Source organism: Podarcis melisellensis (genome assembly GCF_964234715.1).
Source record: "Podarcis melisellensis genome assembly, chromosome: 7".
In the NCBI taxonomy this organism is placed as follows: Eukaryota; Metazoa; Chordata; class Lepidosauria; order Squamata; family Lacertidae; genus Podarcis; species Podarcis melisellensis.
Window position 1 is genome coordinate 23,787,479 of NC_138539.1, and position 18,498 is coordinate 23,805,976.

At 44.9% G+C, this 18,498-nt stretch overlaps 1 protein-coding gene across 2 annotated transcripts; it reads right to left on the bottom strand.

Moving 5' to 3' along the window:
• Positions 1–9,838: 9,838 nt before the first annotated feature.
• KCNS2 (potassium voltage-gated channel modifier subfamily S member 2) lies at positions 9,839–13,619 on the bottom strand. 2 transcript variants are annotated; one of them, XM_081919931.1, is made up of 2 exons: positions 13,106–13,619; positions 9,839–11,720 (listed from the first exon to the last, which is right to left on the bottom strand). In XM_081919931.1, the coding sequence occupies exon 2, from the start codon at positions 11,676–11,678 to the stop codon at positions 10,245–10,247; it is 1,434 nt and encodes a 477-aa protein (XP_081776057.1). In that variant the 5' UTR covers positions 11,679–11,720; positions 13,106–13,619; the 3' UTR covers positions 9,839–10,244. The 2 variants fall into 2 exon arrangements, with proteins under 2 accessions (XP_081776057.1, XP_081776056.1); XM_081919930.1 differs by having other exon boundaries at positions 12,362–13,617.
• Between the last annotated feature and the right edge of the window lie 4,879 nt (positions 13,620–18,498).

The window sequence follows — 18,498 nt, forward strand, 5'->3', positions numbered from 1 at the left end:
TCTATGGAGTTTCATGGGTTTACTCCCAGGCTAGTGGATGTAGGACTGCACCCTAAGTACCATATTTTTTGCTCTATAAGACTCACTTTTCCCCTCCTAAAATGTAAGGGGAGATGTGTGTGCATCTTATGGAGCGAATGCAGGCTGCACGGCTATCCCAGAAGCTAGAGCAGCAAGAGGGATTGCTGCTTTCACTGCTCAGTGATCCCTCTTGCTGTTCTGGCTTCTGAGATTCAGAATATTTTTTTTCTTGTTTTCCTCCTCCAAAAACTAGGTGTATTCTTGTGGTCTGGTGCGTCTTATAGAGCGAAAAATACGTTATATGATCTCCCCTCATATGCCACCTTCAGCCTTGCATTAAGTGAAGTCTTTGGGGTTTCAACATCAACCCAACACCTCCCCCATTTTGCTTAACTTAAAGTTTGCAGAGAACTCAAAAGCTGGCTCAGTATTTTTGTGATATTTTGGTTGGTCTTGCCTGTCTGTGGATTATGAAAAGTTTCTTCTGGACCGACACAGGATCCAGTGTTTAAAACAAAACAATAGAAGGCTTAGGGGAGACTCTTAGATAGAAAAGAAGCCAGCAATTTGTTCTATATAATTCTTTATGTGCTGTCTCTTTTCTTAATACAGTACATTATTATTCTCTGATGGAAAATACTTGTTCTCTCTTTAGGATATGCTTTGCTTAAGATACTTCTAAAAGCCTGGAGGGGATGTCATTACATCCCTGCCTCCTTGCACACAGCTGGAAAGTGGAAACACTGGACCAAATTCGCCCCAGGTGAAATTCTGTTGAAAGTCAGGCAAGCTAACCAAAGGAAGAGCTGTGGTGTGAGAGCGTTCCAAGGAACAGAAATGGTGACAGCAAGATGAATGCTATCCAAGTGCCGTTAGACAGAGTTAGGAAACTTAAAACAACAACAACCACAAAGCCTGTTGTGAATGAAAGTAAATAACCGATACAGTAAAGGACAGTCAGTTTGAGAAGCACGTCACTAGGAACAATTGCACAGCTGGGCCTGGGGGGAGAGGACTTGTTGTGCAAGAGCCGAAAGGTCATGTCATATTGATTTAGCACCTCTGAGTATTATTGCTGCTTTGCCGAGTCCCCAATCTACCAAAGAGAAAATGAGAACTCTGTGCCTTCTGTTTATTGGCAAGGAGGGGCGCGGTTTGGAACAGAAGGGACCACTTTTCATTAATACTCAGCTTAATGAAATACAACCCCCCCTCCAGAAAGACAATTTAGTTAAGATTCTGCTGGAGTTCTTTGCTGTTGTCAATAAATGAGTCTAACATTCTGTTCTCACATTGGTTGACCAAATGCCTATGGGAAGTCCACAAGCTGGACATGAGGCCATTAGCTCATTCACACTGTTATCCCTCAGCAATCAGGAAGTGCCATGGGCGTAGCTGCCCCCCCAAATCAAGTAAATAAATGGAAATGCCAGATTAACTGACCAACTGCATCACAGACAACTCGGTTCTGCCCCCCCAATAAATCCTGGCTATAAAGGTAAAGATAAAGGGACCCCTGACCATTAGGTCCAGTCACGGCTGACTCTGGGGTCGCGGCCCCCATCTCACTTTATTGGCCAAGGGAGCCAGCGTACAACTTCTGGGTCATGTGGCCAGCAGACTAAGCCGCTTCTGGCGAACCAGAGCAGCGCACAGAAACACTGTTTACCTTCCCGCTGGAGCGGTACCTATTTATCTACTTGTACTTTGACGTGCTTCCGAACTGCTGGGTTGGCAGGAGCAGGGACCGAGCAATGGGAGATTACCCCATTGCAGGGATTCGAACCACCGACCTTCTGATTGGCATGTCCTAAGCTCTGTGGTTTAACCCACAGCGCCACCCGCGTCCCTAATCCTGGCTATACCCATGTATAAAACTTGGGGTTTTTTTCAGTGTTGGCTCCACCTGTCCACATCCTGGCAAATTAGCATGTTTATTGAACATTAGTATATGTTAGTATACTAGTATGTTCAGGACCCACCCTATTCCCGTTAATGTAATCTGTTTTAACCGTTTTAATACAGTGGTATCTTGGGTTACAGACGCTTCAGGTTATAGACTCTGCTAATTCAGAAATAGTACCTTGGGTTAAGAATTTTGCTTCAGGATGAGAACAGAAATCGGGCGGCAGCAGCGGGAGGCCCCATTAGCTAAAGTGGTACCTCAGGTTAAGAACAGTTTCAGGTTAAGAACGGACCTCCAGAACGAATTAAGTTCTTGACCCAAAGTACCACTATACTGAATTTTAAATTGTTTTAACCTGCCCTGGGATGTGCAAGTGAGGGGTGGGTGGTGATAATTATTTTTATTTTTGTATCTATCATAATTTTGGGTTGCTACATGTCACTTTCAGTAGCATTGGGTTGTTCCACCATGAATTCGTCTCCAACTACTTCACAATAGCAGATTTCAAGGTATGAGATTCTTTGGATAGGAAAGTGTGCTCACTGTCTGCCCCTTGTGACTATATCTGGGCCTGGGTAAGACTTCATTCTGAGACTGTGGCACCCACGGTCCTCCATAACTGATTATAGAGAACACATTTCTAGTGTTTGCTTCATTATAGTAGCTTCCTGCAAGTATGTAGGAGTTTGTTGCTTCTATTCAGTGCCAGGCCCAGGTGCCTTATATAAGGTAATAAGTATTTCCAGTACTGGAGGAAAAGGGAAAAACCAAACTTCCAAGCTCCATGAAGCTCAGGGATGGGCAGATGTTGGTCCTTGAGGTGCTGCCCTTCATCCAAGGTTCACAGGGCATTTTGCAATATAAACAGAAATAATAATAATAATAGTTTATTTCTACCCCGCCCATCTGGCTGGCTGGGAAAGAACACACAACATAGTAACACACACAAAACAATGTTGTTGGACTCCATTTCCCATGCGCTCCTACCTGCTTGGCCAATAGGGAGGGATGGGAGCAGTTGTAGTGCAGCAACATCTGGAAGGCCACGATTTGTCCACCTCTGCTATAACTCAGACTTGCCTCCCAACCAATCTGCTAGCAAACTAGCTCCGAAGTCCAGTTTTAAGGCATGTAAAATCTCGGTGGTCATCTAGGATCAGCCGTCAGAAGGAGGGATGGAAAAGCGAGGCATTCCATTGGCTGTGTTGAGAGACCAGCTCTCCTCTCCCTGAACTATTACCATTTCAGCTGGTTGAGATAAGAACCTTGTAACTTTAAGAACTGTTGCCTGAGCTTGCTTGTTTCTCTTCTTTTCCTTTTGTGTTGTGTCTTTTAGACTGTAAGCCTGCAAGGGCTGCCTTGTTAGTTACTGATCTGGTGTAAGCTACTCTGGGAGCCTTTTCTGCTGAAGAATGAGGTAAGAATGCATTGAGTAAGTTGCTTTGGAGTGCATTTTGTAATGAAAATGCAAATAATAAGTGCAATGATAAATAAAGAGTCACAGCTGATTTAACTCCTGCTTTTTCCAGAGGAAAGCACCCATTTAGTATTGGCTATAGACTCATGTAATTGGATTCAGGAGACATTGTATGGGGGTTAATCTGTGATCAATTTCTTGATATTTGAAACTACAAGAACTTCCAGGAAGTGCATTAAGGTGGTATAGAATTGAATTTGCAAATTGCTTTATCAATTAATCAGTGAAAACACATTGTTAAGCCACTACAAAAAACAAAAATCCTTAAGTCTGCTGAAAAGTACAATTAACAGCTAATATAATTAATGTTGACTCTCACTAAACCTGAGCAAGTATTAATTACTTCACTGCAAATTCTAAAACAATTCCTAGGCTGCCAAAAGGGATGTATGATATGTTTCTCCCCCCCCCCCCAGTGGCACAAGTTGACTTTATATTAGAAACCTGAGTTCCATAACAAATTGTAATCCTTTTTACAAAGTAAGTTGCTCAGCTGGAAATGCCTTAATCTGAATACACTTACATGCTAAAGATCCCATTTCTATACAGATACAGTCATAGTCACATGTGCTCAGTGTTTTCCACTGAGGACAGATTTGTGTCCTTTAAGTGGCACACACACAGAGAGAGAGAGCAAGCAGGCACACAACAACGAGCAGATGATTACACTGCAAAGATGTAACTGGCAGCAGCACCGCCCCAGCCATGTCCAACGAGCACGAGAAGGATCCCTATTTATACATAGGGTAGTTTGACCCTCTCAACGATTGCTGCATGGAAACGGTGCCTCACACAGGACTGGCCAAAATGGTAGAAATGGGAATCCTCCTTTGTCTTTCTTGTCTCCCCCTCTGTCAACTTATAGCTCCTCTGGGTTGCATCTGATGCTAGGCCCAGCCTGCTCTAGTGGACTAAAACCTGGGGACTACAGTGGTACCTCGGGTTACAGACACTTCAGGTTACAGACGCTTCAGGTTACAGACTCTGCTAACCCAGAAATAGTACCTCAGGTTAAGAACTTTATCTCAGGATGAGAACAGAAATCGAGCGGTGGCAGCGGAAGGCCCCATTAGCTAAAGTGGTACCTCAGTTTAAGAACAGTCTCAGTTTAAGAACGGACCTCCAGATCGAATTAAGTTCTTAACCTGAGGTACCAAGTTTGGGGGAAGCCATGACTGTTAAGGTGGTATAAATGTTCTTTAAATGTATGGTATGGATGTGACCCAGGTATCTACCTCCCCACCCCCTGTTATTTTCCTGCTTCATCAGTTACTACTTGTAAAGGAATGGGGTCCTTTACTTGGCTAAGTCTTCACTTTGGTCTTCTCAGAAAACAATGTACGCCATAGACTGGCCTGTGGTTTATTTTCTTCTGTCATTCTCCAGGTTTGGGGAATTTTGCATTCAGCGCGTCCAGTTTGCTACAGTTTTGATAGATGTGTGCTTGGCTCATTCTTTTAAAATAGTTTCCATATTTCAACCCAACAGTTTCACTGGCAAAATAAAGTCTTAATGAGTCATCATTTTCTAAACTCATGGTGTGAGAAGTTTCACTGTAGCATTGTTATTCTATTGAACTGGGACAGTGACTTCATGCTAAACTGCAACATGTTTTATTTGTTAAGCCCATATTAATCAAAGCACTTGAATGCATTTAAAAGCATTAATGAAAATTTCTTCCAAACAATGCAATAAAAACAGACACTGGTCTCTGTCGAGCCATTCATTTTTCGTAGTAAAATGCAACGTCGAGAATACTTCAACCCATTTCTGCAGTTTCAACGAAGCCTAGCCTCAGTCAATAATCAAACTATAACAGGGAATAATCTGAAACTAATTTATGTGCCCCAAATGTGACTAATGGGGAATAGTCATATCTCAGCATCAGGGCATGTGTCCTGTGTGCCCAAGGGTCAATCCTGCCTGAAACTCTGGAAAGCCACTTATGGGTGTCTGCAAAGAGTGTGGGGGGGGGATAGTTGTCATACCCCTTCTTGATGAACCATAATCTCAATAGTTCAAGCTTTCATTTATTTAAAAGAGGACGTTTCTAGCACCTGTAGGACCTGAGATACGAGGAAAATGTACAGCCATTATTCTTCTCGGGTTTTTAAAAAGGAGAAACTTTCAGTGTTTTAGTCACACCCGCACCCCACAAAAATTCCTACAGATGCCCGTGAAGCCTCTGCAAACCCATTCCAAAAATGTAGAACTAGGTGGAGCAATGGTCTGAGTCAGCAGATGGCAGCTTCCCTGTGTTCCTGACTAAAGCTGGAGGAATCTGTGAGCTGGAGGGAACTTGCAACTCCTTTGGGCTAGAAGTTAAAAGGATAGTTGGTTTAAGAATCCAGGGAGTTTTTTGTTTTAATACCAAAGAAATTAATTCTTGCCATTGGCCAAAAAAGCAGTAAGGCTTTTAAATTTTTTTAGCTGCCTTTGGAATGAGGCTTGCATTTGACATCATCCATCAATCGTGCGGGAAGACCAGGGAACCACCCCTGACTCCTGACTGCTGAACCGCATCACAGTTGCCGCTCCTGGGTTCAAGCCGGTAAGTGGTCCTCATTTTTGCCACAAGGATTTTAGCAATTTCCATACATCTAGATGAGGCCCAGGTCAGATAATTCAAGTATGTATCATTTAGAATCATAGAACTACAGAGTTGGAAGGGACCCTGAGGGTCATCTAGCCCAACCCCCTGCAATGTAGGATTTTTTTGCCCTATGTGGGGCCCAAACCCATGACCCTGAGATTAAGAGGAGCATCTCCACCCCATTGTTCAGCCTGGACACTGAGGTCCAGCTCTGAGGGCCTTCTGGCGGTTCCTTCACTGCAAGAAGTGAAGCTACAGGGAACCAGGCAGAGGGCCTTCTTAGTAGTGGCACCTACCCTATGGAACAGCCTTCCATCAGATGTCAAAGAGATAAACAACTATCTGACTTTTAGAAGACATCTGAAGGCAGCCCTGTTTAGGGAAGTTTTTAATATTTGATGTTTTATCATGTTTTTAATATTTTGTTGGGAGCTGGGGTATAAATAAATAAATAAATAAATAAATAAATAATTATAGAGTCTCATACTCTACTGACCAAACATTACCAGTATATATGGGTTATATACTGGGTTGGCTTGGTCAGTATATAACCCATATATACTGTACTAAAACTCTACCTGCTGTATTATTTATATACACTTTCAATTCAACCCTTCAGTGGTAAAATGGGATTAGGATTTCTTAGGGGGGGAAAAATCAGAAATACAAACTCCTCATTTAACCTCCAGCTGCATCAGGATAATTCCCGATGCCCTCAATTATTTCACCCCGATCTCTCACTCACATTTTTCTTCTGAGGACATGGCTCGAGAAAGATTTAATTTGTAAATAATGCAAGTCTTTCTAGTTTGATGAATGTATTGACTTTTAATACAGAGGCATAAATAAGGAGAGATCCTACCCTAGTGGGTAGAGCACACAATTGGCATGCAGAGAGTCCCAGGCTCAATCTCTGGCATTTCCATTTTTAAGAGAATCAGGCGGCGCCTGATGGAAATACTTTCCCTGAGACCCTGGAGAACCACTGCCAGTCAGAGTAGACAAATAACTGAGCTGGAAGGGCATGTGGTTTGACACGGTCCAAGGCAGCTATCAAAACACTAAATCCAACAAATCACAAGTAGGACCATTCATTTTTGTGAATATACACAATCATTTAACAAGTAGTAGCCTTACCATAATGTTCATGTAAACCATTTGGTAAACTGGCAGACTCTATGGTCCTGCCACATTGGAGGGTAAATCACACCACACTTCTGTACCTGATCAGAAATAGGAGTAATCAGGAGTAGTGACTGAGTCCTTTTCACACAAGTTCTTAAATATGAAAGCTGCCTAATCTTGCACCATGATCCAAAGCTCTGCAAGGATCCTGATAAGCACCCAGAATTACACATGTTGGTAAGAGTCACTTCAGACTTGGGGGATGTTTTGGACGTGTGTGCGTGTGCAGAAGAATTTATTCCCCAGATTGGGGATGTGTCCATGATGTAGAAATAAGTCTTGCTGAAATCAGTGAGACTTATTTCCACGCAATGTATGGTGCTGGACTATTTAGCATTAAACATTCTCTGAGACCACCCAGACTCCAGGATACAATGCAAACAACTTTCAGTCTAGTTGAATGCTGATCTAATATGGTTTGAACGCTGTCGCAAGCTGAGAGAGGGCCACCAGCTGAGAAGGCCACAGCATTTTTCAACTTGGAAATGAACTTCTGGGTTGGTGAAAGCATGGACTCAAAGGGTAGTGCCAACATCTCTTTAGCCTTGTGTATGTGCAGGGCTGGCCCAGAGTATTTTGCTGCCTGAGGTAAAGGACAAGATGGTTTCCCCTCTCCTTTCCTTGTACTAAAGCTGACTCAACAGGCGCTTGAATCTTGTTTCATCATTGGTAAGCTTATAGCACCCTCCATATCCTCTAAGAGGATGGTGGCAGTGGCAAGACAAACCATGGAGCATATGCCACTTTGACCTCTAGCAGAGGAAAATGGCTGGGAGCATGACTCACTTTGTCTAATGGTAGGACTGGCCATCATATATATTATGACATTGTAGTGTGGAACCACCTTCCCTAAGAGATCAGTTAGGTTCCTTCAACCAGAATTTTTAGATCAGTGGTTTCCCAAGATCCCCCCTGCCCCCGGATCACTTGTAAAATGCTGAGGGTCTTGGACGACAAGTCAATTGTTTTTCTGCCAGTTGTAGTAAATGTAATGTTCTGTGTTAGATGCTGTATGATTTCTTTATTGTATTTTTACTGTGGATCACCTGAATGAACTTTATGGACCAGTGGTGGTCCATAGACAACAGTTTGGGAACCGTTGCTTGAGATAATTGTTTGAAGCTACTGTCCTATAACCACTTACCTGTAAACAAGCCCCATTGAACTCAGTGGGTGTTACATATGAGTAGAGATGTATAGAACTGTGCTCTCTTTATGGGTATGGTTTATTTGTTTCGTAGTAAGCCTCCTGAACGTGAATTTAGGTCCCCTTAGGAAATGGCCTCCCATTCAAATGTTAAAATATAATGTGTCCTCTCCATCCTTCTCATTGGAACCTGTGGCTCCCTCTCAGAAACAGAGAGCATAAGAAAAGCCTGCTCAATCAGGCCAATTGCCCATCTAGTCCAGCATCCTGCTCTCACAATGCTTGACCACCAAACACCTGTGGGAAACCAGCAAGCAGGACCTAAGTTCAAGAACACTCTCTGCTTCTGTGGTTTCTAGGAACTGGTATTCAGAAGTATATGCCTCCCACTGTGAAAGCAGAGGATTGTGTCCACAATACTCTGTGGAGGCAGAGTATAGCTAGTAGCCACTGATAACATTATCCACCACGAATTTGTCTAATCTATTTTAAAGCCATTCAAGTTGTCAGCTTGCATATTACATTGCTGCCTTTACCACTGGATTTGGTGTATTTCTTTTTACTAGTCAGCTGTAAGAATATCTTCTAATGTTGATCCCTTAGCTCAGACATTGTGTGTGTGTGTGTGTGTGTGTGTGAGAGAGAGAGAGAGAGAGAGAGAGAGAGAGAGAGAGAGAGAGAGAGAGATGTAAATTCTGAGCATGAAAGATTATACTGAAGTTAAGAGTTGGTATCAGTTTCTGATGTCTAGGGAGATTCTTTCAGCACAAAAGTGGGTATTTTCTTTCTTTCTTTTTAAGGCTCCTTTTGAGAGAGTGGCCTAATGCATGTTTCAGGAGCAGGAGCTGATGGGAGATAACTTTTTGAAATCTGTCATCACAGATCAGTTCCTGTGAATGAGAGTCTTATCAATGACACCCAGAAGAAATAAAAATATGCACTTACTGGATGGTCTTGGAAATCTGTCTATTTATTGATCGATCCCCAACATTCTGTCACTCTCTCCCAATATTCTATCACACTTTAGGGTAGGGGTTGCTGACAATTGCTTCCCATTTCTTCAGAATAATCAAACTCAATTGAAGCTGCACAATTATGGTTACAACAGCTTTACTTCTCATAAACGGGCAGTGATTCCCCAAGTGAATCCTCAATTAACTAGTGAAGTATGATAGCGGCAAGTGGTTTTGGAAATGCAATCTGGGTGTTATAGCTGCTTTATAATGGCCTTAAACAAAGGAGTGATTTAACTGTGTGGCCTTTTTACTGTATCACAAGCGTGCATGGAACTGGGATAGCCACATTTCCAGCTTTGCAGGTGATTTGTTTCTGTAGTCTTCCTGGAAATATTCTTTTCGGGTCTCTCACAAGGACTTCCAAAGCAAAATATGCATGTGACAAAGAAGCTCAACATCACCAGCACTAAACGTCATGGAGACAAAATACAGCTGCATAGAAAAAACCAGGAGGCTGTTTCTATGTAGCTAGATGAAAATGCACCACGTATCGTTCTGTAAGTAAACTTTATATTCTTCACAATTGCCAAAGTAAGTGTATTCCCACAACCATTTTTCCCATTAGGTGGCCCTTTGCATGTGTTGGTATTTATGTGCACCATGGCTTTGTGATGGGTTCAACACACTTCCAATTGCAAGCTAGCACAAGCTGAACAAACTTCAAAATGCATGTTGTCTCTAAATCCGAATGTACGATGAACCATTCACAAGACTCAAGTGCATATGAATTGCTACTGAAAGATTACTGCCAAAAAAAGGATGGTGGTGGAGGAAGAATGGTTATGTGGACCTGCCCATGGTGCTTAATGGGTGATATTAGATGCCAGGGTGAGGAAAAACAACACACATAAATACAGCTCTTGGTTTTCCATCATGCAAACTGGTCTTAGAACCAGAGACTAATGCAGTGAATCATTCAGACTTAGTTCACTTGGGGTGCTCCTGCTCATGTTTGTGAGACTGGCCATAAGAGATTTAACTTTGTAGGCATAGTAGTCCCTTAAGTTGACTGAAGGGACAACTTTCATCCCATCCCCAAAATCACAGCTCCTCATGGCACTTTCTAGCTGCTTTTGGCGCCTGTAAAAGTGGGAGAACTTGTTGAAAATGAGTGTGATAGGGAGGACCACTACCAAGATGCCAGCTAGGATGCATGCAGAAGCTGTCAGCCTGCCTGCCGTGGTCACTGGGACAACATCTCCATAACCAACTGTGGTCATGCTAACTGTAGCCCACCACCAGCAAGCAGGGATGGTCTCCAGGGCCCTGTTTTCCTCTTTTTCAATTGTGTAAGCCACTACAGAGAATATAGAGATTCCAACAGACAGGTATAGCAGGAGAAGCCCTACCTCCTTGTAACTATACTTGAGGGTGGCTCCAAGAGATCTAAGGCCTGTTGAGTGCCGTGCAAGTTTTAAGATACGGAATATCCTCATCAGTCTCAGGACTTGGGCTACTCTACCCAAATTAGCTAAAGCAGGGCTACTTTCCACCACCAAGTTAACAATTAAAGTGATGTAAAATGGAAGGATGGACATTAGGTCAATTAGATTGAGTGCATGCTTAAAAAACTTCAAGAAATCTGGGGCCACGGCAAACCTTGCCACCAGCTCAAAAGTGAACCACGCAATACCGAAATGTTCCACAATTTCAAATCGAGGGTCTTCCTCAGAGTTCCCACTGCTATTAACAATCTGAAAGTCTGAGAGGCTGTTGAGGCACATGGTTACTATGGATCCAAGAACAACCACGATGGAGAGGACACTGAATATTCGGCTCAAGACAGAGTAGCCAGGGTTGTCTAAAGCTAACCACAGCTGCCGCCTGACTTTCCCAAAGGGTTGCTTGTCAAACTTAGCAGCATCATTGTAGAAGGCCAAGATCTCATCAAAGGAAGAGGTGGTACTTTCCTGATCACTGTGATCTTCCCATTTTTCTTGGTCTGGTTCCATTTTCCTCCCATGGTAGCTGTAACTGCAGCAAGAATCAATAAAGAATTCATTGATTCCCCAATATTCGATTTCCTGACTGAAGGAAAACACACAGAGCTCACCCATCACATGCAGCTTTCCAGTGTTATAAAAATGCAACACATAAGGGAAAAGTTCAGGGTTCCTGTCAAAGTAGAACTCGTTCTTAGTGTCGTCGTAATCATCACAAAGCTCTAGAATTGACTCCTTTGAATTGCAGCTCAGCAGTTTACCCAGCCTCGTTTCAGGGAATCTCAACAGTGTGTTGGATCTCATCTTTTTCTTAAAGCCTCCGACATTGATGCTGATTTCACTGTCTTCAAAATCAGCCTCTGATAAATCCCTCAGACTCAGCCCTGTCATAGTGAGTGTCTTCCAAATCTATATGGGGCAGGGAGAGAAGACCTATGGAATAATTAAAGGAGGCATTCAGTGTTATCCAGTAGTGAGGGGATTCTTAATTCTTCCTACCCCCACCCTTTTGTGTTTAATTAATAGTCTTACACCCAAAGCACCCCACACATATTAACAGATTACAACAAAGAGGCTCCGTTCTTTAAGGTGTAGCTTTTGTTCTCCACTACAGATGAGGGGATCGCTTAGCGTGTGCTAAATCCACAAATGGACACCCTGTGCTTCCTTGGCCCTTTCCCCTCTTTTTCTTTCCGTGCACATCCTCTGGCAGTGCTGTAACTGGCACAATACCATGCATAGCCCTTGACTGCCACAGCCCCTCCTTTAGCAAGAGTGGAGCTGCTGGAAATAGGGCATGGATTTTAATGGTTGGATGGGCAGCCAAAACAGCTCCAGGTGACAGACTAGCAGGCGTCTTCCCCCAAAGTCTGTAGCGCTGGCGAGTGGAGTGAAGGCAAGCCTCACTTGCTTGCTTCGCTTTACCTCCCAGGTACCTCTCAGTAAGCGTGTGGGTCTCTCTCGCTCTCCATCATAACAAAGGGCGAGGAGAGACAGTGGTTTCCGACGGCCAACTCCCCAGGTTCGACCAAAATAGGAACCCCCGCCCTTTAAATACTCATACCCCCGTTTACCTCAAGAGCTGCTGTTGCTGCTGCGACCCCGTTTGGGAGCGTGAAACTTCCCCCAGCACCACTCGAGCATCGCTGGGGCGGGGTCCTTCATCCAGGCTGAAGATGTCTTGGCTCCAGGAACCGATCCGCCGCCTAACCTTTTGTGTGATGGAAGTAGGCAGACAGCCCCTTTCCCGGAGAAGGTGTCAGCGGGGCGTTGCTCACATCCTGGAGCGCCTACAACGCCCGAGAGTTGAGCTACTACCAAGAGCGAAGCCGCGGCGCCGTGGTGCTGAATGGACAGCTCCTCTCCAGCCGCGCCTCCCGACTCAGTTGAAGGCGGCGGCGGCGGCGGCAGCTGCTGCAGCAGCAGCAGTCATGGCGACCACCGGCATCCCCCCACACTTTCCAGGCAAGCCCTGCCTGAGGATTGAACGCCTCCCCGCACCCCGACCCAAGGTGGGCGCCGCCTGCTTCTTCCTCCGGTCGGGCTGCAGTTGAGAGGTACCTGAGGAGGGGATCCACAGAGCGATGCGCTCCATGTACACCTTTTCTTAGGGAAGGCAGGTTTTGCAGGGGCTCCGCGTGCACAAAAACTAGCCTGGCTCCGTGTCTTGGGACTGAATGGGACCGATCGCTCTAGAGCGACTGCAGCCACCACCCACCTACCCACCTGTCTCCCCCAACCCCACATTCCCGTGCAGATTGCTAATAGTCATCATAATGATATTCCACAATACCTACAGTCAACATCTCCCCCTACACCTTTTTTGCTCTAAAGGTCGAAGTTCGCAAAGACATCGTGCTCCTGGGCCACGGGAAGGGACGGGGCTGCGATTGGCACGGCTAGCAACGAGGCGACACTATCTGATGGGCGCTCACTCGATCTGCGCGCAGGCAGGGAATGGGCGTGTTGTGTTGGCGAGCTGACCGACAGAAGACCCGTCGCCTGCGGGCATCGATGGTGGGGGAAAATAGGGCGCGGGCAGGCAAGGCAGCCAGTCCGTACGTGTGCGAGGGGAACCGATTCCTGCCTGAGTGCGGGGAGGGGGGGTGCCTTTCCTCTCCCCCACCTACACACAGCTCTGCCACAGATGCCAGCCTCCTTCTGTATAGATAAGAGTATCTGTCATGAGCAATGCTTTCATCACAGCATGAAGCTCTCTTGCCCTCAGTGGCGATCGAGCCCATCGCGCTGACGCCCCAGAGCCAGCGAGTCACGCTTCCGTGTCCAGAAATTGCCTGGTTTGCAATGCTTTCCCGTCTTAGCAGCGAGATCCGCGAGCGTCTCGTCCGTTTTCAGAAATGGACCCTTGCCGAAGCGGATTCACAACGGCTCATGGTTCTCCCTCCGTCTCCAGTGAGTTCGCTGTTCTCACAATCCTTGTGCATTCAGAGGTAGTCCGCACACTTGGGACACCGGCTAGCCTATTCACTTCTCTCTCTCTGTGTGTGTGTGTAAGCCATCACACTACCACGAGATGTTCAGCCAGATGTTCAGGTGTCTGTAGGTGAGGTGGTGATGCTGCATATTAAGCGGGGAAAGTGTCTGTCCTCCAGGTTCAGAGGCAGCCTGTGCCAATCACAGATGTTTTTGAGACTGGGAAGGTTTAAGCTTCTCAGAGATACCTGTCTGGTCACTGTTGCAAGGGTGTCGCATTAGACCAGTCATTGCCTATCTGGTGCCCTCAGGGTGCTTTGGATACAAAAACATTCCATAGAAAATGCCACCACATCTCTCCCTCAGTGGGAGATGTGGGAAGCAGGGCTCACTCCAGCAGTTCTGCTGTGACAGACCAGCTCCATCAGGCACTCTGAACTCTGCCTGCTTAAGAATTGGTGCTTGAGTTCTTATTCCTTCCCACTCTTCCCTTCCTGCCCCTTTCCCCATGTGTGTCATTTGTTTTAGCTTGTAAGCCTGTGGGCAGGAACTGTCTTGCTTTAATTGGTGGTATGTAAGCCACTCTGGGGGACACGGATGGCGCTGTGGGTTAAACCACAGAGCCTAGGACTTGCCGATCAGAAGGTGGGCGGTTAGAATCCTTGCTCCTGCCCACCTAGCAGTTCGAAAGCATGTCAAAGTGCAAGTAGATAAATAGGTACTGCTCTGGCGGGAAGGTAAACAGCACTTCCATGCACTGCTCTGGTTCGCCAGAAGCGGCTTAGTCATGCTGGCCACATGACCCAGAAGCTGCATGCCTGCTCCCTCGGCCAGTAAAGCGAGATGAGCGCCGCAACCCCAGAGTTGGTCACGACTGGACCTAATGGTCAGGGGTCCCCTTTACCTTTACCCTTAAGCCACTCTGGGCACCTTTTTGGCTGAAAAGTGAGATTCAACTGCCCCATCATCATCATCATCACCATCATTACAATTACAGCTCTGATCAACCACAGCCAGCATGATGGGAGCTGTTCTCCCAAACATCTGGAGGGTGCCAGGTTGTCAAAGGTTGGACTATACCACCTTTCCTCTGCTTGGCACTATTCAGATGTTTTGGACTCCAATTCCCATCAGCCCCAGTAGCATGACCAATGATCAGGGTTGATGGGAGTTGTAGTTCAACATCTGTACAGTACCAGGTTGGGGGAGAAGGCTAAACTACTCTGTTCCTTGATTCAGCAGAACTTGTTGGGCCATGCCCACCATCTAGTACTATGTCCCTTCCTTGAGAAAGCAAGTCTCCAGGCTCATTGGTATGTTAATAGTAGTAATTGCTAACGACTGCTTTTCACATTAATAAGGCATTTTCACAGAGTTGGCTTACACAGATCATTAGTGGTAATACAGTATTTTGTTGCCTAGAATTTGATTATAGTTCTGTGGCCTTTCTTGCTGTGACACGATGAATATTGTTCACAAGTGGTATAAATGAGGGGCAAACCTATTTAAAAATGAGTGCATAACCTTTATTTTGGAGAAACAGCTGTCATAACCCCCCTAGTGTTGCTAGGGCAGGATTTTGGGGTAAAAGTCAAGGTCCCCCACCCACTCTCCAAAATGAGAGGAGCAGGGGGGGTTCAGCTGGATTTTCTGGACCTTGTATATAGATTACTTTCTCTGCCTCAGTTGCAAAAGAGGGTATAAATTTGCATTAAATTTGCATACCCTTCAGGTCATGTGTGCATTTGTGTCCTTTTTATACAGGTAGGATGTAAGATCCCAAAATAGATTGGGGACTACACATGTGTCATAAGATGTCTGACAGACAAAATATCAACAGGTGAAGAGTTTTCCATCACTGTATTTCCATACCAGAAAAGGCTTAATCAGTTGAATTTCTGCCTGCCATACAATTTCTGGCCATCTGCCTGGCAAAGAAAGACCCTACCCGATGCCTTGCAGGAAGAGGGGTGTAGTTAGTGGAGGCTTATGCTATAAACATAGTGCTCGCTTTGAAGGTGAGACAAGAATGTTTGGCTCGTTACACACCAGACACTTAAAGCACATGGCTCACCCCCAATAATTTTGGGAACTGTAGTTTATCCCTTGCAGAGCTACAATATCCAGTGGCCTTAACAAACAACAGTTCCTGAGATTCTTTGAGAGGGAAGTTATGTTCTTTAAATGTCTTGTGTGGATGTCACCTTGGTTTAACATCTCACCAGATGCACAATAGAACATAAAAAGTGCACAGCTGGATCAAGTAGACCGCCTCTGTTGTTTTTGCTGCAAGAGACTTGTGGGGCTGCCCCTCTGGAAACATTTCATGCTGGAAGTAGAGGTGTGTGCATGCCTTTAAAAAACACGCACACTCTTTATTTATGAGTCATTTCCCCTAAAACATCATGACATGATTTAACAAAAAAAGCACCCATAATCTCCCTCCACAACCCCAATACAGATATAGTCCGGAATGTGACCTCTTGAGTATGAAATGTGAGTGCCCATACCCCATATGCTATGTGTACAGAGGAAGGAGTGAGCATATTCAGTTCTCCATCATGGGAAGAAGGTGACCTTCTCAGTGGTGGCACCCTGGTTGTGGAATGCTCTTCCTAGGAAAGTTTGTTGTTGGATGTGCCTATGGGGGTAAAGGTAAACTGTTGGAAGGTTGCACCACCAGCTGTGGCTGTAGAGATGTGGGAGAGACATGTTTTGTTGCAGCTGGGGGGGCGGATGAAGGTGTCCGGTTGTGCTGCTGCAGATGCACCATGGCGTTTCTTCTCTCTGCGTTCCTCCCAGCGGTCATTCCTCCTCTGGTCACTGCTGTGGGTACACAACCTGACTGCCTGTCATTTCACCACCAGGAAAATACTTCATTTTTCACTTTCTCAAGCTTTTCAATGCAAACTGATTCATTTTATCTTGGCTTGTACACTGTGGCTTTTGTACATTTCCGTATGTTTTAATTTATTTTATTCTGTTAAGAGATTTTTGTAAGCTATCCTGGGAAGTTCTCTGAGGGGTGGGGCATCACTCCCTAAACAAACAAACAAACAAACAAACAAACAAACAAACAAACAGTGGATTGGGCAAGCAATGCATGTGATTCAGTCCTGTCTGCAATCCCCCTGGGGCCTTGTGTTTATTCGGAGAAAGTTGGTGAAATTGTTTGCATGTATCAGAGCAGACTCATATCTTCTTTGTAAATTATCTAGACGTACAGTGACCTTTCTTTGTGCATCTCCTCCTGCCATGAGTCATATCTCTTTTCCGTCCTTCACAAGCGGAATACACATTAGGGAGATCAGACTGATACACTGATTGTGCAGCAGGAATGGCAAAGCTTACATTCAACAGTCATACCTACACTGGAAATTGCTCAGTAGACTGTCCCCCTTTCCCCCTCCCCACACTTTCCTATTCTCCTTACCCGGACCAATAATGCTGTGGTCCACTGGGCTAATCTCTTACAGTCTGCTCAGAAGCGAGGCCCATTGACTTCAATGGAGCTTGCCCCCAGCTAGCTTCATGGCTTTCTTTTTGGAAAACAGGTTCATTACTATACTCTTACCTAAGAGCCCCTGAGCTGTAAGCGCTCCGTGAGCCCATGTGGTTACAATCCAGATGCATTTGCCTTGGCAGGTCCCTTCCTGGGCTCACCGTTGAAAGTTCTGGCAATCAAAGTGTTTGTGTTTGTGCAACTGGAGAGGACTGAACAAATGTTTCTCATCTTAGAGCTCACTGGGGTAGTCTGAGAACACCTGCTGGGGGGGGGGGGAAGCAGTGATCTTCAGCAGAGCATTTTGCATTTATTGATTGCATTTTTAATCTGCCCCTCTTCCAAGGTCAGAGCAACATAAATAGTCCCTGCTTTTATCTAAACAACAAATCTATGAGCTACACTAGGCTGGAAGATAGTTGCTGGCTCTGGGTCACCCTGTATGTTAGTTTTATGGCTGAGTCAGAATTTGAACCCAGGTCTCTCTAGTCCAGTGGCAGCCAACCTTCCAGATGTTGCTGGACTCCAACTCCCATTAGCCCTGGCCACACTGACTAATGGCCAGGGTTGATGGGAATTGCAGATGATGGGGGATGCGAGAGAAAACTGATTTGGTTCACACTTAAAGCTGGATTTATCAGATTCACACTTTCTGAAACTATATGAGAACCGAAATGCAGCCATCCTTCAAAATTTTCACTTATCTGAAATTTGCTGCTCGCCAACCAACCATTGTTCACAAAAATGTACATATTAGGGGGAGGAGTGAAATGTGTATTTGTGTGTGTGTGTGTGTGAAAATAGCAAGCAAAAATGCATTATATTTAGAGAAATGGCTTGCAAAAACATGTGTATTAGTCAAAACTGTGTACAAACAGAAATTCACACAAAAATGCTGGAGAAATTTCAGGAGGATTTTAAAAAAGAAATTTGCACATTGATGTAGAAGTGTGAGTAACTAAATTTAAGATTGGATAAATGAGAAACGGAGAGAATGGGTGGAGGTCCTTCCATCGCTACTGGTAGCCAGGGTTTGAAATACTTTTAATAGCCTTAAAGTGATACTGTATACAGGGCGTTAAAACTCTATCACGTATTCATTACTGTGTCTAAGGCCTCTGCCTACTTTTCTTCTTTCTTATTCCGATCAGATGTAGCAGTTTGAATCACTAGACCAGACCTTAGACATTCAGTGCACTTTGACAGGGGAAGATGACAAGTTTGACATCAGCATTGACATTTTGGGTTTTTATATATGCAGTATGCCTTACTATC